We start from the raw sequence: 25,179 nt of genomic DNA on the forward strand, positions 1-25,179 counted from the left end.
CCTTCCACCTCGGGTGGTTCTCAAAGCAAATTTTCGCCTCGTTTATTTTAAGTTTCGCTGAAGGCTGGACGCTCTTATTGCGAGTACACGGTTCTAATGAGGATATATTTATGTACGAGTGTGTGTGTGGCATTCTCAAGAATGTTTTTTGCTCTGTTCTTTAGGCCGTAGGAAATTATGTGATAATTAACAGTACCGAGGATCTCGTATACATACACTATTTTTAAATTGGACCGTGTTTGATATTAAAATCTGAGCCACCGCTGCTTAGATGTTTGGCCACCATCAACAAGCATATTCTTTTGGAATCTGTTCGCCTCCAGTTCACTTCATTCATCAACATTACGAGGATTTTAAAATATGCCCTACACGTAAGCAACACCCGAAGAAAAAATTCGTCGCCCAAATCACGTACACGGCTACGCGAGGGGGGGTTGGCGGGGGAGACGGCACCCAATCAACAATGATTAGTGGCCATGGTAACCAAATTATCAACTTCCTGCTGGCGGGACGTTTCGGACCATTTCCCGATGATACGTGACGATTGCCGGAGGAAAAAAGTTTGAGAATTATTGTTATTAAATATGTTTCTGGGGGATTCCGAAGAGTTTTGGTCGGATAATGAAATCAAGGGTGACTCGGGGCTTAGTGCTAATAAGCAGGGGACGTGTTCATCTCATAAATGTTGGTTAGAAATGTGTTGGAGGTGATGACATTCCCTTATTAGTTTGGTTTTTGACTCTATAAGTTTTGTAGAAGTTCTGGCAAGTCTAAATCTTGTTTATACTGAGATATTCATTCCAAAAGTATGACTAAGTATTCGTTGATTGATCAATGCACTGCTGAACCTGTTTGGTGTTTCTCTTAAGAAGTTTGACTGCCCCTTCTCTTGATGGAACTGTAACAGTACATTTTAGGGATTGTATTTGACTTGTATGTTGGTTAGAAATGTGTCGGAAGTGGTGACTTTCCCTTATTAGTTTGGTTTTCGACTCTAAAAGTTTTATGGAAATTCTGACAAGTCTAACTGTTGTTTATACTGAGATATTTCATTCCAAAAGTAGGACCAACTCTTCGTTGATTGATCAATGCACTGTTGAACCTGTTTGGTGTTTCTCTTAAGAAGTTTGGCTGGCCCTTCTCTTGATGGAACTGTAACAGCACATTTTAGGGATTGTATTTGACTTGTATGTTGGTTAGAAATGTGTCGGAAGTGGTGAGTTTCCCTTATTAGTTTGGTTTTCGACTCTATAAGTTTTGTGGAAATTCTGGCAAGTCTAACTATTGTTTATACTGAGATATTTCATTCCAAAAATAGGACTAAGTCTTCGTTGATTGATCAATGCACTGCTGAACCCGTTTGGTGTTTCTCTTAAGAAGTTTGACTGCCCTTTCTCTTGATTTAACTGTAACAGTACATTTTAGGGATTGTATTTGACTTGTATGTTGGTCAGAAATGTGTCGAAAATGGTGACTTTCCCTTATTAGTTTGGTTTTCGACTCTATAAGTTTTGTGGAAGTTCTGGCAAGTCTAATTCTTGTTTATACTGAGATATTTCATTCCAAAAGTAGGATTAAGTCTTCGTTGATTGATCAATGCACTGCTGAATCTGTTTGGTGTTTCTCTTAAGAAGTTTGGCTGCTCCTTCTCTTGATGGAACTGTAATAGCACATTTTAGGGATTGTATTTGACTTGTATGTTGGTTAGAAATGTGTCGGAAGTGGTGACTTTCCCTTATTAGTTTAGTTTTTGACTCTATAAGTTTTATGGAAATTCTGGCAAGTCTAACTGTTGTTTATACTGAGATATTTCATTCTAAAAGTAGAACCAACTCTTCGTTGATTGATCAATGCACTGCTGAACCTGTTTGGTGTTTCTCTTAAGAAGTTTGGCTGGCCCTTCTCTTGATGGAACTGTAATAGCACATTTTAGGGATTGTATTTGACTTGTATGTTGGTTAGAAATGTGTCGGAAGTGGTGAATTTCCCTTATTAGTTTGGTTTTCGACTCTATAAGTTTTGTGGAAATTCTGGCAAGTCTAACTATTGTTTATACTGAGATATTTCATTCCAAAAATAGGACTAAGTCTTCGTTGATTGATCAATGCACTGCTGAACCCGTTTGGTGTTTCTCTTAAGAAGTTTGACTGCCCTTTCTCTTGATTTAACTGTAACAGTACATTTTAGGGATTGTATTTGACTTGTATGTTGGTCAGAAATGTGTCGAAAGTGGTGACTTTCCCTTATTAGTTTGGTTTTCGACTCTATAAGTTTTGTGGAAGTTCTGGCAAGTCTAATTCTTGTTTATACTGAGATATTTCATTCCAAAAGTAGGATTAAGTCTTCGTTGATTGATCAATGCACTGCTGAATCTGTTTGGTGTTTCTCTTAAGAAGTTTGGCTGCTCCTTCTCTTGATGGAACTGTAACAGTACATTTTAGGGATTGTATTTGACTTGTATGTTGGTTAGAAATGTGTTGGAAGTGGTGACTTTCCCTTATTAGTTTGGTTTTTGATTCTATAAGTTTTGTGGAAGTTGTGGCAAATATAACTCTTGTTTATACTGAGATATCTCATTCCAAAAGTAGGACTAAGTCTTCGTTGATTGATCAATGCACTGCTGAACCTGTTTGGTGTTTCTCTTAAGAAGTTTGGCTGGCCCTTCTTTTGATGGAACTGTAACAGCACATTTTAGGGATTGTATTTGACTTGTATGTTGGTCAGAAATGTGTCGGAAGTGGTGACTTTCCCTTATTAGTTTGGTTTTCGACTCTAAAAGTTTTATGGAAATTCTGGCAAGTCTAACTGTTGTTTATACTGACATATTTCATTCCAAAAGTAGGACTAAGTCTTCGTTGATTGATCAGTGCATTGCTGAACCTGTTTGGTGTTTCTCTTAAGAAGTTTGGCTGCCCCTTCTCTTGATGGAACTGTAACAGCACATTTTAGGGATTGTATTTGACTTGTATATTGGTCAGAAATGTGTCGAAAGTGGTGACTTTCCCTTATTAGTTTGGTTTTTGACTCCATAAGTTTTGTGGAAGTTCTGGCAAGTCTAACTCTTGTTTATACTGAGATATTTCATTCCAAAAGTAGGATTAAGTCTTCGTTGATTGATCAATGCACTGCTGAACCTGTTTGGTGTTTCTCTTAAGAAGTTTGGCTGGCCCTTCTTTTGATGGAACTGTAACAGCACATTTTAGGGATTGTATTTGACTTGTATGTTGGTCAGAAATGTGTCGGAAGTGGTGACTTTCCCTTATTAGTTTGGTTTTCGACTCTAAAAGTTTTATGGAAATTCTGGCAAGTCTAACTGTTGTTTATACTGACATATTTCATTCCAAAAGTAGGACTAAGTCTTCGTTGATTGATCAGTGCATTGCTGAACCTGTTTGGTGTTTCTCTTAAGAAGTTTGGCTGCCCCTTCTCTTGATGGAACTGTAACAGCACATTTTAGGGATTGTATTTGACTTGTATATTGGTCAGAAATGTGTCGAAAGTGGTGACTTTCCCTTATTAGTTTGGTTTTTGACTCCATAAGTTTTGTGGAAGTTCTGGCAAGTCTAACTCTTGTTTATACTGAGATATTTCATTCCAAAAGTAGGATTAAGTCTTCGTTGATTGATCAATGCACTGCTGAATCTGTTTGGTGTTTCTCTTAAGAAGTTTGGCTGCCCCTTCTCTTGATGGAACTGTAACAGCACATTTTAGGGATTGTATTTGACTTGTATGTTGGTCAGAAATGTGTCGAAAGTGGTGACTTTCCCTTATTAGTTTGGTTTTCGACTCTATAAGTTTTGTGGAAGTTCTGGCAAGTCTAATTCTTGTTTATACTGAGATATTTCATTCCAAAAGTAGGATTAAGTCTTCGTTGATTGATCAATGCACTGTTGAACCTGTTTGGTGTTTCTCTTAAGAAGTTTGGCTGGCCCTTCTCTTGATGGAACTGTAACAGCACATTTTAGGGATTGTATTTGACTTGTATGTTGGTCAGAAATGTGTCGGAAGTGGTGACTTTCCCTTATTAGTTTGGTTTTTGACTCCATAAGTTTTGTGGAAGTTCTGGCAAGTCTAACTCTTGTTTATACTGAGATATTTTATTCCAAAAGTAGGACTAAGTCTTCGTTGATTGATCAGTGCATTGCTGAACCTGTTTGGTGTTTCTCTTAAGAAGTTTGGCTGCCCCTTCTCTTGATGGAACTGTAACAGCACATTTTAGGGATTATATTTGACTTGTATGTTGGTTAGAAATGTGTCGGAAGTGGTGACATTCCCTTATTAGTTTAGTTTTTTACTCTATAAGTTTTGAGTGTAACTGTTGTTTATATTGAGATATTTCATTCCAAAAGTAGGACCAAGTCTTCGTTGATTGATCAATGTACTGCTGAATCTGTTTAGTGTTTCTCTTAGGAAGTATGGCTGGTCCTTTCTTTGATGGAACTGTAGCAGAACATTTTAGGGACTGTATTTGTCTTTTTAACTTGGCCTTAAGTTCAGGGACATCACCGCCCTGGACTAGCCTATATTCTTGGAGGATGTTCAGATACACCAGGTCAATATTTAATTGAGGGCCCGTTGTCTAGACGCAGTTAACCAACAAATCCACCTGTATTTGCACACTTCCTGCACCCACTCGGCAATTTTATCTGCGCCGTCAAAGCTAAGACGAATTCGAACGCGACATAGAAGCGTGTCACGACGAACAATGCGACGAAACGGTTCCGTAAAAATGCAATAACTTAAAGTTATATTTACTCAACAAGGCGCGACCGGGAACCGAAAGACACGACGACGATTTACTCCCGCACCCCAACCCCCGACGTTTTTATGCCAGTCATTATTCAGGCTTATTTTCCCACAGTTTTCCCTTTTCGCTATTTTTTTATTCGTCCCGATATATTTTCATGTTATTTCGCGCAATTTTCCGTCCGGGTTTACGACGTTTTTATCAATAAGCCCCGACGAGTGCGGCGTCGATACAGTCACGTAGTGGCGTAAGGATTTTCCAGCCCCCTAGCTCGTGTGCTTGGGGGTGAAGCGGCGATTGTTTGTTTCCTCGTGCGCCGGCCTTAATTGCATCCTATGCAAGTTTTACATTTAATAAACACGTATTTGTTTTCTAAATTAAAAATTTGACGTCGAAACATTTTTAAATTAGTTTTGGAGTCGCCCTCCTGGCTGCAAATGGAACTAATTAAGATCTAAACAAGACAGTTAATGACCCGAACATCTGAGACAACCCGAAAAGGGGTGAGTCCCGCATTCCCATGGTGAAGGAGGAACACCCCCCGGACGTCGACACCCGAGGCGTACACGTTAAAAGGTGTCACAGTAGTAAATCAAAATTCATAATTGGCTTTGGGAAAAAATTGCTGGGGAGGTAAAGAAGGCCCTAATGCATCCTTGATTATGATTTACAACACGCTAACTGAAGGGGGAAGAAAAAGCTAAATATAAAATGTGTCAAATAATAGACAAAGTGGTAAAATTGTTAGAATTAAAAAAATCAAGAGAATTAATTTAGAAGTTGAACCATTAAATAAATAGGAGGAACTGTTTAAATTTATCGTCGACGAAAGAATCAAAACAAAAGAGGTCCATTTAGAACGAAATATAATCCTTTGTTCCGGAAACTACCCTTTTCCCGTCTGATTAAAAATTTCCCTGCAGAGCACGTTTTATTTGTGTTGCGCGTTATCCAATCGCCATAAATTTTTAACCCACAAACCTCCATTTCCAGCCCTTCCGCACACAACGCATTCCGTAATAAACATTATTTGAATGTTCGCATTGTAATTGGAGTCCGGGGTGTGTGTGTGCGCGCGTGAAAGAGAACAAACAACAATTTAATTAATATAATTTCGCATTATTTAAACGGACTTACGTACCGTTCTCCGCGTTTTATTTGTGCTCACTCACGGCAGCGTGTGTGTGTACCTTTCCGTCGTTCGTCTGGTAATTATAACGTAATAAGACCTCTTTAAACTTACGGGGGAGGGTCCGAAGTGTATTTATATTCGTTGTCCCCCTCGTTCAGTTCGAGTGGTGTAAATTATAATTCTGGATGCATTAGCGCATTCTTTGCCCACCCCAAGCAGTTTTTTCCCAAAGCCAATTATGAATTTTGATTTACTACTGTGGCACGTTTTAACGTCTGGACGACAACGGGGGTTATTCTTCATATAGTTTTATATTATAATTAATTTAAAATTCCCAAAATTATGCAGAAAATACATTTAAAACGTTATTAGAACAACAAATTTTTGGTTTTTACAGCTAATTTAAGGCAAAACATGGCAAGTTATGAATTGTCTAATTATTTTTTTTTCCTGTAATTGATTTTAATTTGTTAAAATTATATAAATTATGAAATTTATCTATTTAAAAAAAGTACTAGAACTCAAATTTTTGTTTTTTACAACTAATTTAAGGCAAAACATGTCAAGTTTAACAACTGTCCAATTAATTTTTTGCTGTGATTGATTTAAAATTTTATAAATTATGAAGAAAATCTATTAAAAAAAAAATACTAAAACAACAATTTTTTAATTTTTCAACAAATTTCAGGTAAAAAACGTCAAGTTATCAATTGTCTAATCATTTTTTTGCTGTAGTTAATTTTATTTGTCAAAATTATATAAATTAAAAAGAAAATCCATTTAAAAAAAGTACTAGAACTCAAATTTTTGGTTTTTACAACTAATTTAAGGCAAAACACGGCAAGTTGACAGCTGTCTAATTAATTTTTTGCTGTGATTGATTTTAAATTTTCGAAATTTTATAAATTATGAAGAATCCATTAAAAAACATACTAAAACAACAATTTTTTAGTTTCCCAACAAATTTCACTTAAAAAAAATGGCAAGTTATCAATTGTCTAATTTTTATTTTTGCTGTAGTTAATTTTATTTGTCAAAATTATATAAATTAAGAAGAAAATCCATTTAAAAAATTACTATAACAACAAATTTTTGTGTTTTACAACTAATTTCGGTCAAGAAAAAGGGCAAGTTATCAATTGTTTGATTATTTTTTTGCTGTAAGTAATTTTAATTTGTTAATATTATATAAATTATGAAGTACATCTATTTAAAAAAAGTACTAGAACTCAAATTTTTGGTTTTTACAACTAATTTAAGGCAAAACACGACAAGTTAACAACTGTCTAATTAATTTTTTGCTGCGATTGATTTTAAATTTTCGAAATTTTATAAATTATGAAGAATATCTATTAAAAAAAATATTAAAACAACAATTTTTTAGATTTTTCAACATATTTCAGACAAGTTATCAATTGTCTAATTATTTTTTGCTGTAATGAATTTTATTTGTCAAAATTATATAAATTAAGAAGAAAATCCATTTAAAAAATTACTATAACAACAAATTTTTGAGTCTTACAACTATTTTCGGTCAAAAAAGGGCAAGTTATCAATTGTCTGATTATTTTTTTGCTGTAATTAATTTTAATTTGTTAAAATTATATAAATTATGAAGTACATCCATTTAAAAAAAGTACTAGAATTCAAATTTTTGGTTTTTTCAACTAATTTAAGGCAAAACGCGGCAAGTTAACAACTGTCTAATTAATTTTTTGCTGTGATTGATTTTAAATTTTTGAAATTTTATAAATTATGAAGAAAATCCATTAAAAAAAAACCTAAAACAACAATTTTTTAGTTTTTTCAACAAATTTCAGGTAAAAAACGTCAAGTTATCAATTTTCTAATTATTTTTTTGCTGTAGTTAATTTTATTTACCAAAACTATACAAATTAAGGTGAAAATATACTTAAAAAATTACTATAACAACAAAATTTTGAGTTTTACAACTAATTTCGGTCAAAAAAAGGGCAAGTTATCAATTGTCTGATTATTTTTTTTGCTGTAATTAATTTTAATTTGTTAAAATTATATAAATTATGAAGTACATCCATTTAAAAAAAGTACTAGATCTCAAATTTTTTGTTTTTACAACTAATTTCAGGCAAAAAAAGGCAAGTTAACAATTGTCTAATGAGTTTTTTTGCTGTGATTTATTTTAAATTTTCAAAATTTTACAAATTGTGAAGAAAATACATTAAAAAAATACTAGAACAACAAATTTTTAGTTTTCTTGACTAATTTAATGCAAAAAGGGCAAGTTAACAAGTATCTAATTGGTTTTTTGCTGTAATTAAAATTAATTTTTCAAAAATCCGTTTTTGAAAAATACTGGATCAACAAATTTTTGGTTGCACAACTAATTTAAGGCAAAAAACGGCAAGTTAACAACTATCTGATTAATTTTTTGTTGTAATTAATTTTAAATCTTCAAAATTATATAAATTATGAAGAAAATCCATTGAAAAATGTACCAAAACAACAAATTTTTGGTTTTCAAAACTAATTTAAGGCAAAAAAACGGCAAGTTAACAACTATCTGGTTAGTTTTTTGCTGTAATTAATTTTAAATTTTCAAATTTATATAAAATTATGAAGAAAAACGACAAATTAGCAAATGTTTAATTAATTTTTTGCTTTGATCTTCTTTAATTAACCAAAACTAAACTTTTTGAAATCATTTAGATAAGCTGATGCACATAAATATTCTAGCTGAAGTACATAAATCTTAAAATTCATTACAACCCCAGCCCTAAATAATTCCACATCTCCGTCTGATACACCGGAGATTCCCCGGCCATGAACATAACAACTTTTTAATCCACCCGAAATTGCGGTTGATTACAACCCGTTGATAAGATGAAATGTTTATCCTGGAGTGTTTAGCCAAAAACCCCGCACGAATTCCAATCAATTAGTGCCGTGGCGCACTCGTAATTAGCTACACTAGCCCCCAACGAAACATGCCGCCTAAATATTTGAGTAGTTTATTAATTATTAAAATCAACCCCATCCGGATTCGTGTACTAATGCCCCGGCTTTCATGCGCCCCGCTCCTTCGCCGGGCCAAATCCGCCGGAAGTCTGTTAAGGAGCTTACATTTAATATTCCGTTTTTAATATTTGGCATTATCTGATGACAAACGGGCAAACGGAGCCGGGCTTATCTACCTCAGACGGTGTTTTTACAAAGTCGTGCGCAAGTGGGGGATAACTTTTAATCTTATTTTTAGGGGCTTAACTCTTTTTGTCCGGAACAATGGGCCCTCCGGGGGGATTTCGCCAAACGTTCTAAACGTTCCACGGACCGGTTTTTAATCGTTTTTTTTTTCTCTTGTTGTTACAGTGGGTGGAGGAGAGCTTCACCAACTTCCAGAAGGGCATCAACTGGAGGTCGTACGTGGTGTGCGACGTGGCGTACAACAACGTCAACAACTGGCTGTGGACGCCCTTCATCGACAGAGGGGTCGCCAACAGGATCTACATAGAAATTAAGTTCACCATCAGGGACTGCAGTCTCTTCCCAGGTAAGCAACAAGAAGGCTCAATTGTTGACAACAAATATGTGGTGTAACAGTAACAAATAACAGTTAGGATATTTATTTATTTTTACTTACTTTAACTGAGATAATCTTTTGGAATTTCAGTTTTAATAAACCGTGACATTAACATTTCTAATTAGCAGATACCATTAACATGATATTATGCAGATCTTGCAATAAATAAATATTTGTATCAACTTTCACATCAGATAATTTGTTACAATGTAACACATGTATGCTGTATGACTTATGCTTATCAAAACATAAAATCTCTTACAAGTTATATAGACATTATAAAGTTGTAATTCATTCAAGGATTATTGTGGTGTGGTTATTCTTGGCTCGCCGTTTTCAGTATCTCAGATTTATCACACTTTTAGGGCATTTAAACACGTTGTTTATATGGGTCAAGTTTTGTTTAATATGGAGTAAACGTCTTTAATGTAGGTCAAGAATAAAGTAGAATATTGTAAAAAATATGTTTGCGAATGAGATCGTGACTATTATTCAGTTTTCAGTCTTCTCTATCACATTTGCTGAAAGACAAGTTCATTTTTTGGACTTGTTTCATCTCTTATTACATATTTCTTTGAATTTTAGCTGTCATTTCTTCTCTTCTTTTGCTTTCGTTAGAAGACAAGTTCACTTGTTTTTATTGTTAATGGAGGCAAAATTAAGTGTGAAAACTTGTTACTTTTAAGCTTCACTTCTTTATTTCTATAAATTTTGATTATTTTGAATAATTTTTGTTATTTGACAAGTTTACTTCTTGTTTTTATTGTTGGTAAAGTCAAAATTGAATGTGGAAGGCAAAATTAAGTGTGAAAACTTGTTACTTTTAAGCTTCACTTCTTTATTTCTATAAAATTTGATGATTTTGAATAATTTTTGTTATTTGACAAGTTTAGTTCTTGTTTTTATTGTTGGTAGAACCAAAATTAAATGTGAAAGGCAAAACTAAGTGTAAAAACTTGTTACTTTTAAGCTTCACTTCTTTATTTCTATAAAATTTGATTATTTTGAATAATTTTTGTTATTTGACAAGTTTACTTCTTGTTTTTATTGTTGGTAGAGCCAAAATTAAATGTGAAAGGCAAAACTAAGTGTGAAAACTTGTTACTTTTAAGCTTCACTTCTTTATTTCTATAAATTTTGGTTATTTTGAATAATTTTTGTTATTTGACAATTCACTTCTTGTTTTTATTTGTTGGTGGAGCCAAAATTAAATGTGAAAGGCAAAATTAAGTGTGAAAACTTGTTACTTTTAAGCTTCACTTCGTTATTTCTATAAAATTTAATTATTTTGAATAATTTTTGTTATTTGACAAGTTTACTTCTTGTTTTTATTGTTGGTAGAGCCAAAATTAAATGTGAAAGGCAAAACTAAGTGTGAAAACTTGTTATTTTAAGCTTCACTTCTTTATTTCTATAAATTTTGGTTATTTTGAATAATTTTTGTGATTTGACAAGTTTACTTCTTGTTTTTATTGTTGGTAAAGACAAAATTGAATGTGGAGGGCAAAATTAAGTGTGAAAACTTGTTACTTTTAAGCTTCACTTCTTTATTTCTATAAATTTTGGTTATTTTGAATAATTTTTGTTATTTGACAATTCACTTCTTGTTTTTATTTGTTGGTGGAGCCAAAATTAAATGTGAAAGGCAAAATTAAGTGTGAAAACTTGTTACTTTTAAGCTTCACTTCTTTATTTCTATAAAATTTAATTATTTTGAATAATTTTTTTATTTGACAAGTTTACTTCTTGTTTTTATTGTTGGTAGAGCCAAAATTAAATGTGAAAGGCAAAACTAAGTGTGAAAACTTGTTATTTTAAGCTTCACTTCTTTATTTCTATAAATTTTGATTATTTTGAATAATTTTTGTTATTTGACAAGTTTACTTCTTGTTTTTATTGTTGGTAAAGACAAAATTGAATGTGGAGGGCAGAATTAAGTGTGAAAACTTGTTACGTTTAAGCTTCACTTCTTTATTTTTATAAATTTTGGTTATTTTGAATAATTTTTGTTATTTAACAAATTCACTTCTTGTTTTTATTGTTAGTGGAGCCAACATTAAATGTGAAAACTTGTCACTTTTAAGCTAAAGTATTTTTTTAACATATTGAAATACAAGTTCATTTATTGTTTTTACTGCTGTTGGAAGCAAAATTAACTGGAAAAGCTTGTCCCTTCTTAGCTTCGGTTTAATATTTTCTAAATTATTGATTTTTTGTTACTGTCAGCCAGAAATTCCACAAAAACGGAACCCACACCCAATCCCAAACGAAACCGTTCCTCGATCACATTACAACAATCCCGAGCTTCGCAACAAATAAAAAAAAAGCACGCATTCCCGACGTGCACGATTGTAAAACGGTCGCATTTTATCGTCCAATTCCAGCGCATTTTTCCGAACTGCCCTTGTAATTTCGCGGCGATGCGCCACGGCGTAACGGTCAACGTGTACCCGGGGACCTCCTCCTCGTCCCGTACGGTACAGTTTTAAATCAATTAACGAACTTATTACTTAATAATTTTAATTAATCCTCTCCGTACTTCGAAATCGAATTACAAACATTGCGGGGCCGTCGGCATCGTCGTGACTAAGCGGATCGGCACACGTGGAACACCTTGTGTGGCATCCCGACGATACATTTTCGAGATAAACTTTTTTCTCGGTCACTTCGGTTATTGGAGTGCGCCTCGGCGCGTGAGTTTTTATCGTTTTTAATGAAGAACGCACCGTCTATGATTCATTGCATAAATAATGAGCCTGAAAGTCGTTAATGGGGCTTTATTAAGCATTAAATTTTATTAGTGTACACGAGCGTAAGCCGTTTTATTGTGCAAGTACTATTTGTGTGACCCGATGTAATGGGAAATTAGCATTTATGATACGGCTACACGTTAATAATATCGTACTTTTTGTCCACAGGAAATGCACTTTCTTGCAAGGAGACGTTCAGCCTGCTGTACTACGAGTTCGACGCCGCGACGAGGGAGCCGCCGCCGTGGGACGCCGAACGTTACAAATTAATCGGTGAGTCCACATGTCATTGGTTTGTGTCGGATTTATGAGGTCGAAACTGGACATGACAATCGCAAACGGTCATTTACATAAAATGCAATAAGTCTGAAACGACCTCAACGACTATATGGAAATATGATTATGGGAGAATAATATGAATGTGTTTCCATGTTTTTAATAATGGACGTGAAACGGCAATAACTATTTTTTACACACATAAAGATAATGTTTTCAGCTTCGTTGATGATTAACATTTCCTATACATGCAAATTAGTACTTTCAAGTAGAAAAATAACTTTTACTCTTTATAAAAAGGTTCTCAGATTGTTCAAGTAATTTAATAAAATATTTCGTCAACTGAAACTTGAATAATTTTATTGGTGGAAGCAAAATCACACGTGAAAACTTGTTGCTTCATCACTTAAATTTTCAACATTTTCTTTATTTTTTATTAAATTTTTGTTGCCAGTTCTTAAAATTTGATTTATTGAAAGACAAGGTCACGTCTTGCTTTTATTGTTGGTGGAGGCAAACTTATGTGTGAAAACTTGTCATATTTAAGCTTCACTTGTTCATTTTTCTAAATTTTGGTTATTTCTTTAAAAGTTTGAATAATTTTTGTAGTCCTTTTCCTTTTTCTATTGAAAGACAAATTCATTTCTTGCTTTTATTGTTGGTGAAGGCAAAATTAAGTGTGAAAACTTGTTACTTTTGAGTGTCACTTCTTTATTTTTCTAAATTTTGGTTATTTTTTAAAAATTTTTAATAACCTTTGTTGCTAGTTCTCCTCTTTTGTATTTGTTGCAAGACAAATACCAATTCATATTTTTATTGTTGGTGAAGGCAAACTTATGTGTGAAAACTTGTCATATTTAAGCTTCACTTGTTCATTTTTCTAAATTTTGGTTATTTCTTTAAAAGTTTGAATAATTTTTGTAGTCCATTTCCTTTTTCTATTGAAAGACAAATTCATTTCTTGCTTTTATTGTTGGTGAAGGCAAAATTAAGTGTGAAAACTTGTTACTTTTGAGTGTCACTTCTTTATTTTTCTAAATTTTGGTTATTTTTTAAAAATTTTTAATAACCTTTGTTGCTAGTTCTCCTCTTTTGTATTTGTTGAAAGACAAATACCAATTCATATTTTTATTGTTGATGGAGGCAAACTTATGTGTGAAAACTTGTCATATTTAAGCTTCATTTGTTCATTTTTCTAAATTTTGGTTATTTCTTTAAAAGTTTGAATAATTTTTATTGTCCTTTTCCTTTTTCTATTGAAAGACAAATTCATTTCTTGCTTTTATTGTTGGTGAAGCCAAAATTAAGTGTGAAAACTTGTTACTTTTGAGTGTCACTTCTTTATTTTTCTAAATTTTGGTTATTTTTTAAAAATTTTTAATAACCTTTGTTGCTAGTTCTCCTCTTTTGTATTTGTTGAAAGACAAATACCAATTCATATTTTTATTGTTGGTGGAGGCAAACTTATGTGTGAAAACTTGTCATATTTAAGCTTCACTTGTTCATTTTTCTAAATTTTGGTTATTTCTTTAAAAGTTTGAATAATTTTTGTAGCCCTTTTCCTTTTTCTATTGAAAGACAAATTCATTTCTTGCTTTTATTGTTGGTGAAGGCAAAATTAAGTGTGAAAACTTGTTACTTTTGAGTGTCACTTCTTTATTTTTCTAAATTTTGGTTATTTTTTAAAAATTTTTAATAACCTTTGTTGCTAGTTCTCCTCTTTTGTATTTGTTGAAAGACAAATACCAATTCATATTTTTATTGTTGGTGGAGGCAAACTTATGTGTGAAAACTTGTCATATTTAAGCTTCACTTGTTCATTTTTCAAAATTTTGGTTATTTCTTTAAAAGTTTGAATAATTTTTGTTGTCCTTTTCCTTTTCTATTGAAAGACAAATTCATTTCTTGCTTTTATTGTTGGTGAAGGCAAAATTAAGTGTGAAAACTTGTTACTTTTGAGTGTCACTTCTTTATTTTTCTAAATATTGGTTATTTTTTAAAAATTTTTAATAACCTTTGTTGCTAGTTCTCCTCTTTTGTATTTGTTGCAAGACAAATACCAATTCATATTTTTATTGTTGGTGGAGGCAAACTTATGTGTGAAAACTTGTCATATTTAAGCTTCACTTGTTCATTTTTCTAAATTTTGGTTATTTCTTTAAAAGTTTGAATAATTTTTGTAGTCCTTTTCCTTTTTCTATTGAAAGACAAATTCATTTCTTGCTTTTATTGTTGGTGAAGGCAAAATTAAGTGTGAAAACTTGTTACTTTTGAGTGTCACTTCTTTATGTTTCTAAATTTTGGTTATTTTTTAAAAATTTTTAATAACCTTTGTTGCTAGTTCTCCTCTTTTGTATTTGTTGAAAGACAAATACGAATTCATATTTTTATTGTTGGTGGAGGCAAACTTATGTGTGAAAACTTGTCATATTTAAGCTTCATTTATTCATTTTTCTAAATTTTGGTTATTTCTTTAAAAGTTTGAATAATTTTTGTTGTCCTTTTCCTTTTTCTATTGAAAGACAAATTCATTTCTTGCTTTTATTTTTGGTGGAGGCTAAATTAAGTGTGTTACTTTTGAGTGTCACTTCTTTATTTTTCTAAATTTTGGGTATTACTTAAAAATTTTTGTTGTTAATTTGTGGTTATTATTGATGGTTGAGGCAAAAATAAATGTGTAAACTTGTTAATATACTTCCCATGTTGTGGCCCCGTTTTTTTTTAAATCATTATCTATTATCTACAACGAATGAATATAAATTTGTGTTTATGTAAATGTGGCTGAATCAATCAATAGAAGGAACAACCAGTCATTGAGCTTTATCGCCTTATCTGACGTAATATCAGAATAATAAAATATCCGCTCATAATATTTTATTAATCGTATAATTAAATAATCTAATTTGAGATAAGCAGTCAATAAAACAACAGTTTTTCATTGAACCATTGAATCACGGGAACAGTGGTTATAGCCGGTATTTACAATAATTACGGCAAACTTTCCAAGACCGTAAACCGTCCGAATGTCTAACGGCTGAACGATTATCGACGTATTTTATTGTCGCCCGTAAAAATGCACTTGTATATACGAGTAAACGTTGCCAGTCAGCCGTCGCGTATTTAAAAACGTCTTAATGTCAACGTGGGCAATTCCCGGACCGCATTCAATCCCCGTTGCGCCGTTTTGCCCTGCAATTTGTAGTTAATAAATATCGGTGACAGGTTAATTAAAATCTCCGCGTTTTAATTGTGTCAATGGTTTTATAATGCACAATGCTAATTATGGTTGTGCGAGGAAAAATTGCTTACTCCCATGCCCGACATAATTGTTATAAATTATCTCCGTATGCATTGTCTTGTAAACATTAAACGTCGACTTTTTTCTCTCATTAAGCGAATTGCTGGCCGGTTATTAAGCAATGCGCAAATGTTATGCATGCACTCACCTGTGAATTCGCTAAATTTATGAAATTAGCGTTTGTTTTAATGTCAATCACTTTTCGTATTTAGTTGATGTTGATGTATTTATTTAATTGCGTCGTCGTAATTTATTTTGCTGGCTCGCAAGCTCTTTTTTATGTTTATTTTTCGTTTGGTCGACGTTGCAAAACACTTTTATACATGTTTTACTGGAAATTTGTTGTTTAACAAGTTCACAAGTTGCTGAAGAAGAGAATTGGCAACAAAATTTATTTAACTTTTTAAAAAATATCCAAAATTAACGAAATTAAACAAGTGAAGCTTAAATGTGACAAGTTTCACATGCAATTTTGCCTCCATCAACAATAAAAGCCAGAAGTGAAACTGTATTTCATAGAAAAGAGGAGAAATGGCAACAAAAATTATTCAAACTTTTAATAGAATAACCAAAATTTAGAAAAATAAAGAAGTGAAGCTTAAAAGTGACAAGTTTTCACATTTTATTTTGCCTCCACCAATAAAAACTTGTCTTTCAACAAATACAAAATAGGAGAACTGCCTAAATAATATTCAAGAAAGTGAAGCTTAAAATTAACAAGTTTTCACATGCAATTTTACCTCCATCAACAATAAATGCCAGAAGTGAAACAGTATTTCATAGAAAAGAGGAGAAATGGCAACAAAAATTATTCAAACTTTTTAATAAATAACAAAAATTTACGAAATTAAAGAAGTGAAGCTTAAATGTGACAAGTTTTCTCATCTAATTTTGCCTACACCAACAATAAAAACTTGTCTTTCAATAAACACAAAAGAGGAGAACTATCTAAATAAGAATAAAAAAGTAAAGCTTAAAAGTGACAAGTTTTCACATGTAATTTTTTCTCCACTAACAATAAAAACCAAAAGTGAACCTGTCTTTTACACAAAAGAGGAGAAATGGCAACAAAAATTATTCAAAATTTTAATAAAATAACCAAAATTTGGAAAAATAAAGAAGTGAAGCTTAAAAGTGACAAGTTTTCATACTTAATTTTGCCTCCACCAACAATAAAAACTTGTTTTTCAACAAATACAAAAGAGGAGAACTGCCTAAATAATAATAAAAAAGTGAAGCTTAAAAGTGACAAGTTTTTACATCTAATTTTGCCTCTATCGACAATAAAAACTTATCTTTCAATAAATACAAAAGAGGAGAACTGCCTAAATAATAATAAAGAATCGAAGCTTAAATTAACAAGTTTTCATATGTAATTTTGTCCCTATCAACAATGAAAGTGAGAAGTGAAGTGTTCCTTTCATTATTTTGCTAAATTTGGCTTATTTTTCAATTGTGTAATATGTCTGTGACAAGTTCACTTCCTGCTTTCAGAAAAGCACATTCAACTTCCCGGATAAAGTCGCAGCGTAAACATTCCAGCGTCCGACTCTGTCCAGCCGCATAAACGATACCGATTTAATTGTCTATAATAAATAATAATTTATTGTCTGCATTTATTGTCTGCCCACCGGTAGCGGTTGTCCCATGCGTGTATAATTAGATCGAAATCGGCGTGGTGGTCGTTTTGCGCCGAAACGGGCAGAAAAAAAAAACCCGTTCCATTTCAGTTTTTTCCACTACATGTCGAGTCTAACGGGAAAACGCATTTTTACCGTGCCCCGAGTCATAATGGCGTTTCAAATTATCGATCACAATGTGAATGTGAATGTATAAACAACATTCAACCATTTTATTTTGTGGTGGGGCTTGAATTTTTCGTTGTTTCGCAGGTCGGATAGCCGCAGGGGACGGCAGGTTCAACACCAATTCGGAGGTGAACATCAACACCGAGGTGAAAAGCATACCGGTGACCAAGAAGGGGGTGTACTTCGCCTTCAGAGACCAAGGGGCGTGCATTTCTCTTCTTGCCATTAAAGTGAGTCTTTGTCGAGGGTTTTTGAGGTGACTATTGAGTATTAAAACGTTGTATTTTTGTAGATTTACTACATAACATGTCCGGAGACCACCATCAACTTTGCCAAATTCCCTGCCACTCCAACAGGGAAGGAGATCACCATCATAGAACAAGCTCAAGGTACTTAAGGCCCATTTATGCAGCTATTAGTTACTAAACCAGTTGTTTTTTGTGCAGGTACTTGCGTGAGCAACGCCGAGATGGTCGGGGGAACCCCCACTTACCTGTGCAAAGGTGACGGCAAGTGGACCCTGCCCACAAACGGCTGCAAGTGCAAGGCAGGCTTTGAGCCCAACTTTGAGAAGCAAACCTGCAATGGTGAGACCCTCCAATCCCCCCAAAACTCCGTGTGTACTAATCATATTGTTTGTAGTGTGTCAACCAGAAACTTATAAGTCTGAAACCGGAGACGGACCGTGTCTTCCGTGCCCCAAGCACTCCGTGGGCAGCGAGTACGCCCTGACGGAGTGTCGGTGCGTCGACGGCTACTACAGAGCAGCCACCGACCCCAAGAACATGTCCTGCACCCGTAAGTCCTCACATCTAATAAACAAATTTAAATTTATTAACTAACCACAATTTCAGAGCCGCCGTCGGAACCCTTGAACCTGACTGTCACCTTCGTGGACCAGTCGCAGGTCGCCCTCAGCTGGCTGCCGCCCGAAAACCTCGGCGGAAGGACGGACACCGTCTACAGGGTGAAATGCGACGCCTGCGTCCACGGACTGGTTCAATACACTCCGTCCTCCGTGAGTATCCAATCAATTTTGTTCGAAACTGTCGAGTTTGCTTGTAGTCCGACACTTTCATTCATGCAAATTTATCAACGAAGCATCCGCCATGTTATACATGTGTGATGATTTAAATTACGCCGGTCTATCAATGCAAATTGGTTGCGTAATTTGAAACTGATGGTTTTTTGCTCGTGCAACGGTTTATGAATTATTTAATGCACTTTCAGGCTAAATTTGTTTTTGTTTGTTGAAAATATCTGGTAAAACATGGGTAATTTAATTTCTGTGTATTTTTAATATGAATTTACATATTTTATATTGTTAGATTTTAAAGTTTATGAAAAATATTTAATATAAATTACTTTTTGTTGAGTAAATTTAGAATTAAATTGATTTACTTACGACTGATTTATTTAATAACGATTTAATTAAATAAAATGTTACATTTAATTTCATTCATTTCTTGTAATTTATATTTATTTAACAGTATTTCCATTTAGAAACTGTCTATCTTTCTAAACATATATAAAGTAATTTTAATAATATTTTCGAGGGATCTAGTAATTAATTTACTTTAAAACCTGTTAAGACTAACCGTGGTAATTTTTTAGGAAACCTTCAACGAAACGAAAGTCTCCATCCGCGGCCTGAACGCCGTCACCACGTACCGTTTCCAGATCTTCGCCGAGAACGGAGTGTCCCATTTACTGACGCGTTCCGGCTCCAAGTACGCCGACGTGGTGGTGACCACCGAGGCCAGCGTCACCAGCAACATACCCAACGTGCGCGTCACCTCGGTGAAGAGCACCGAAATAACGTTGGCCTGGGACGCCCCCACTTTGAACGACGGCTCCGAATCCGTCGAAACCTACGAGGTCAGGTGGTACGTGAAGAACGACGCCGACCACAACGCCACCAGCATCCTCACCAGAGACCTGAAGATTACGATAACCGATTTGAATCAGAGGACGGAGTACGGGCTGCAGGTCAGGGCCAAAACTGAGAACGGATGGGGCGACTATTCGCCTGTTATTTTTAAAACGACCGGACAAGTACTTAACACAGGTACACAGGTTAATTTTTGTTGTTTAATACGGAAACTAATTGAAATTAATTGTTGCAGCTTATAGCCACGACGATGAAGGCTTTAGAATCAAGTTGGTGGCTGGAGGTATCGTCGCCATCGTTGTAATTTTAGTCGGCGTTATAGTTTTGACCGTCGTCTTCCTACGGTCGAGGTCCAACGACGAGTGCAACAAGAAACAGCCCAGTGACTGTGACACACTCGAGTACAGGAACGGAGAAGGTTAGCCAAGTATTTAATTTATAATAAAATATAGATGAGAACTTAAGCTAATCGCACAATTAGAACAAACGAATCTGTGAGCGTCTGTAAACCCTTTTATAAATCCCAAAATTTTCACTTTTTTCCACGCCTCTACACAAAAATCAGGATTGGTAGTGACTTACAGTAAGTGTCCGGTGTCTTTAGATGTTGTGAATTAATGTTTGTGTTTATGTGTTACACTCCTGCACCAGTTTTTAGTTTTGCTTTTGTTTTATCCCCCCGTTTTTGTTTTATTTTCAGTTCACCATACCTTAGATAATCCTCCCATTGTTACAACCCATACAAATGGTAATTATTATTTGTTTTACCCCTCCTTTGGTTACGTCCAATCTACAACCTGATTTCTTTTAGTGACCACACCCCTGTTTACTGGAATAAGTGGCTCGTCCCGCACCTACATCGACCCCCACACCTACGAGGACCCCAACCAGGCGGTGCGGGAGTTCGCCCGCGAAATAGACGCCAGCTGCATCACCATCGAGGCGATAATCGGTGGCGGCGAGTTCGGCGACGTGTGCAAGGGCAAGTTGAAGCTGAACGGCATCGACATAGACGTCGCCATCAAGACGCTGAAGGTGGGCTCGTTGGACAAGTCCCGCAACGACTTCCTCACAGAGGCCTCGATAATGGGACAGTTCGAGCATCCCAACGTCATCTTCCTGCAGGGCGTCGTCACCAAGTCCAATCCGGTGATGATCATCACCGAGTACATGGAGAACGGCTCCCTGGACACGTTCCTGAGGGTACTACCCTAAATTTTACCCCGTGTTGAATGTAATTAACTTTGTGTTGTTGTTCATAGGCCAACGACGGTAAATTCCAAGTGATCCAGCTCACTGGCATGCTCCGGGGTATAGCCTCGGGCATGCAGTACCTGAGCGAGATGAACTACGTGCACAGGGACCTGGCGGCACGCAACGTCCTGGTCAACACGCAGCTGGTCTGCAAGATAGCCGACTTCGGCCTCAGCAGGGAGATTGAGAGCGCCACGGAAGGTGCCTACACCACCAGAGTACGTCCCCACCCCTACAATTGGAACTAAATTAATCGGTTACTGTGTTTTAGGGGGGCAAGATCCCGGTCCGGTGGACGGCGCCCGAGGCCATAGCCTTCAGGAAGTTCACGTCGGCCAGCGACGTCTGGTCCATGGGCATCGTGTGCTGGGAGGTGATGTCGTACGGCGAGAGGCCGTACTGGAACTGGTCCAACCAAGACGTGATAAAGAGCATAGAGAAGGGCTACAGATTGCCGGCGCCGATGGACTGTCCCGAGGCAATATATCAACTGATGCTGGACTGCTGGCAGAAGGAGCGCACCCACAGACCGACCTTCCAGTCGATAGTCAAAACGTTAGATAAATTAATACGCGTGCCCGACACCCTGAGGAAGATCGCCCAGAACCGGTACGTATTGTGACTAATCCAGCATGCTCTTCGCCTAGCTCGACGCCACGCCGCTCACCTAACACGCATTTCCACTCATTGTACGCCTTATTTTAGCTCACGCTACCTGTACACTGCCAAGAACCCGTGGGGTGGCCATGACGTGCGACTGTCAGACCTGTCGTCGCGTCCAAACCCTTCGCAAAACGTTTACTTTAATTCCCTGCAACGTAGACCTAAGTACACGCCGAATATAGTTGAGGCGCAGCCGTACAACGCGTACGGCTTGCCCGACATCATACGGTACGACGCCAACGACTACCTGAACTCCGTGGTGAGTCAGGAGTTGAAGCGTCGCTTCAGCAGCTTACTAAACATTAGAGAGGAGACTAAAATGTACAACGAACAGTTCGATCACCAGATGAAAGAGCTGAACACCGACTCGTGGATACGGGCGCACAACCGCCACAACCAGGACGAGCTAAATGCCCAACTTAAACAGTACTACACCAGAAACGCCCCCCCTAACTTCTTCGACGACATGGGGGGGTTCGATGGCGATGAACGTGGCTACCACCACCATCACCAACAGCCCCAAGTTAACCTATACGAGTACATGCAAAGTCAGTCGTCCTCCGAGTGCTTGGAACAGAGGTTCCAGCACCCGGGTGGCTACCCGCTGGGTGGCATAGACGAGAAGCACGAGTTCTCGAATAATTTTGAGGAGGAGTTTGGGGACGGCGACACGTCTGACAGGCGCAGGGAAGACGAACGGACACTGGGGCAAGACAGGGCCTGGGTTCACTTTAACAATCTCTAAACACACGCTTCACACCTCCTACACACGCACACACACACGCTGTTGTTGTTGTTTATTTTTGGTTGCAAGGTACGCTTTATTTTCCTGATTAACGTGCATGCTTTTTCATTGTTTCCTTTCATTTCACTTGTGGTCATTTTTTGAAGTGGATAATTGGGGTTTGCCTAATTAACTTATGTCAGTAATTTATGGAGAACGGATTTATTTACTTCAACCATTTTTGTAATTCATTTTGAACATTTTGAAATTTCACTGCCTATATTTAAACTCAATAATTTTTGGGTTATTAATTTTTTTCCAAAAATTTTCACAGATTAATGGCCTAACTAAAATGGCTGTAAAGTCATCAATTTTGATGCTGAAAAGTTCATTTTTGGCATACACATTAACCAAGAATCATCCTATAAGGAGTCATTATTAGTACTCCAATAATTTATACAGGGTGTTCATTATTTACATTTAATTTTGTGCATCTTAAAACATCAATGACTTTGTAATTTTCAATGGAACACCATGTATATTTTAGCATAATTAAATTGAACATGAAAAAATCTTTCGATTGGAATAAGTATTCTCTATACTGAAATTAATATTAACAGAAACATTGCCAAAAATGTAATATAATGTTATCAAACCAAGATGTACAAAATTAAACCTAAATACAGAACACCCAGTATAAAATTTGGAAATACTAATAACGGTTCCTTATAGATTGGTCTTTATTTAGCCTGTATGACAAAAATGAGCTTTCCATCTTCAAAATTAGTAGTTTTACAAACATTTTAGTTAGACCATTAACTATTTTATTTGCAATTATATGTACAATTTAAAAAACCAAAAATATACAGGGTATTCTATAGAAAATAACAAAGTTGATGTCACTTCCGGCGAAACCGGTAATGAAATTTTGTACAAAATAATTTAAAAAGGTAGTCCAAGTCTTTTTTTCCGTTCCCCATAAACTTGTAAAGAATAAATTATATTATCACCCTGCTGATATTTAAATAACTCAATTATCCACGTCAAAAGACAGGAACAGTGAATGTGCCTCAAATATTGACGTTTTTCATTGCTGGCACAGATCGACGAACCCGCTGTCGGCCGACGCGCCCGACCTGACCAACTTCTCGTCGGTGGAGGAGTGGCTGAACTCCATAAAGATGGCCAGGTACCTGGAGAACTTCCACCAGGGCGGCATCAACAACATGGACGCGGTGGTCAACCTGACCGTCAAGGAGCTGACGGAGCTGGGCATCACGCTGGTCGGCCACCAGAAGAAGATCATGAACTCGGTCCAGAACATCCGCGCCCAAATTAGGGTGAACGGCACGGAAGGTTTTCTAGTGTAAACGTTACCCAATTCCAGTTACAATTTAAATTCAACTAGAGGAACGTGCGGATCGATCTCTTTCACAATCACGGGGACGCAGTGACTTAATTTTTACGTCTTACGTTTCGGAACGGGGCTTTATTTATTTGGTAACCGAACAAAACGAACATAATCAAAATGGATCCGCTGTGCTCGCTAACAAAACGGACTCAAGTGCAGTGCGATTTACCCCCTTTTTTATTGATTAATTAATATTATTTATACGTTGAGATTTGTGATTTTTTTGTATTCTTTTTATGATTTTTATTTTTGTATATTTATTAACGTTTAGGGTCTATACAAAGTGGTACAGTTGGGACACTTCTTGACATGATTAGGTGGCAAGAAATCGCCAGTTCCATACAAGTTACTCGTACCATCGTGTATATATTTTGTAATTTATTTCTTCCAAGTTGTTTTATGAAAGTTTTTAATAATTTATTATCCTCCCATAAGATTAAAAGTGGTTCTGACAAGGAGTAACACCAAAAAAAAAATAATAATGTTTATAAAATGGAATAACGAGAGTGAATTTATATTGTTATTTTTTCACATATCATATTTCGGTTGGATTTCGTTGAGTTTTTTCGGAAATTTAAATGAAATAACATTAGATAGAGAATATATGTCTGTAGAAGACCTACGTCTACTAATTCTAAAAAGAAGGCTTCCAGTCAAAAAAAAGCGGACGCCTGATTCTTACAGTAATCCAAAAAAATAGCAATAAATAAATGTTTTTCGCTATATATAATATATTTATATAAGCCCTTCACCGAAGGCCTTCGTTTAAAGTCGCCCCACCCGAAAGGCGACTTTGGCCGAACGACCGGCGGAAGGGGGTCGTGCGAGGCGCACAGGTATGCAACTTACAATTCCCAAGTGAATCAAAATTAATTTTCGTTTGTACAGATGACCGAATTGAGCAAAAATGATTTAATGAAGTACAAAATAATAAAAAAGAAACAGACGGTTGCGTACCCGTGTGTCGTTCGAACCGACCGCGCGGACGGAACATTCCGGGAATGATATTTTTTGAATGGCTCTAAAAGCCTCGAATGTTCCGTCGGACGACAGATTAAAAAACGAAAGAATGTACAATCTTTAACTATAATGTATATGTACTTAATTTTTTATATGCTCAAATAAAATAAACGCCTAATTCTATTGCATTTTTTATAAATATATTTAAATATAAAAGAATATTGACTGAATTTTTGTATATCTTCGACTTTTTTTTGTAATTTGAATGAAATTGTTTCACTTTTACGTGGGGAATTTGCGGTGCATTGTGGGAGGCCCAAAGAAAACCACGATGCGCCGTGACTTTCTTCCGACGAACATTCCAGATTTTGTATAAATATAAACTAAGCAGCTATATTATTTCCTTAATTTTTTTTACATATAAATGTCGCGCCTACCATGTGTATGAATGTATGTGAGAGTGAGCTCTGCATCGACGGGGGAATTTTTTCACGCAGTTCCGCTGTCGATGCGGACAAGTTTTTAATATTTCTTATACGAAAAAATCTGTGTAAATTGTAATATATTTGTAACATATAAGGATATTCCATATAAAATAAAAAATAGCTTATTAAATATGGTCTTTTATTTAAACAACCCTGCATAATAGTTATTTTTTGATGAATCTAAATTGAAGTTAAACTTAAGGTGGGCATAATTTTAAATA

The 25,179-nt window shown here is 35.4% G+C and overlaps 1 protein-coding gene across 7 annotated transcripts in view; it reads left to right on the forward strand.

Annotated features, from left to right (window-relative positions):
• Positions 1 to 25,088, forward strand: part of LOC109605200 (ephrin type-B receptor 1-B) — a 212,247-nt gene extending 187,159 nt beyond the window's left edge. For 4 of the 7 annotated variants that reach the window (XM_049968363.1, XM_049968364.1, XM_049968362.1 and 1 more), the window contains 15 exons: positions 9,228 to 9,408; positions 12,357 to 12,461; positions 17,655 to 17,800; positions 17,863 to 17,959; positions 18,017 to 18,157; positions 18,213 to 18,368; positions 18,425 to 18,588; positions 19,185 to 19,638; positions 19,697 to 19,879; positions 20,162 to 20,209; positions 20,273 to 20,664; positions 20,724 to 20,933; positions 20,987 to 21,324; positions 21,421 to 22,192; positions 23,205 to 23,335. In XM_049968363.1, coding sequence (XP_049824320.1) covers positions 9,228 to 9,408; positions 12,357 to 12,461; positions 17,655 to 17,800; positions 17,863 to 17,959; positions 18,017 to 18,157; positions 18,213 to 18,368; positions 18,425 to 18,588; positions 19,185 to 19,638; positions 19,697 to 19,879; positions 20,162 to 20,209; positions 20,273 to 20,664; positions 20,724 to 20,933; positions 20,987 to 21,324; positions 21,421 to 22,123 — 3,318 coding nt within the window. In that variant the 3' untranslated portion in view covers positions 22,124 to 22,192; positions 23,205 to 23,335. Of the gene's footprint in view, positions 1 to 9,227; positions 9,409 to 12,356; positions 12,462 to 17,654; positions 17,801 to 17,862; positions 17,960 to 18,016; positions 18,158 to 18,212; positions 18,369 to 18,424; positions 18,589 to 19,184; positions 19,639 to 19,696; positions 19,880 to 20,161; positions 20,210 to 20,272; positions 20,665 to 20,723; positions 20,934 to 20,986; positions 21,325 to 21,420; positions 22,193 to 23,204 lie in introns of all 7 variants that reach the window. The other 3 variants (XM_049968367.1, XM_049968366.1, XM_049968368.1) reach the window with 3 other exon arrangements.
• The last annotated feature ends 91 nt before the right edge of the window (positions 25,089 to 25,179 follow it).

The sequence above is a fragment of the Aethina tumida genome, chromosome 6 (assembly GCF_024364675.1).
Source record: "Aethina tumida isolate Nest 87 chromosome 6, icAetTumi1.1, whole genome shotgun sequence".
In the NCBI taxonomy this organism is placed as follows: domain Eukaryota; kingdom Metazoa; phylum Arthropoda; class Insecta; order Coleoptera; family Nitidulidae; genus Aethina; species Aethina tumida.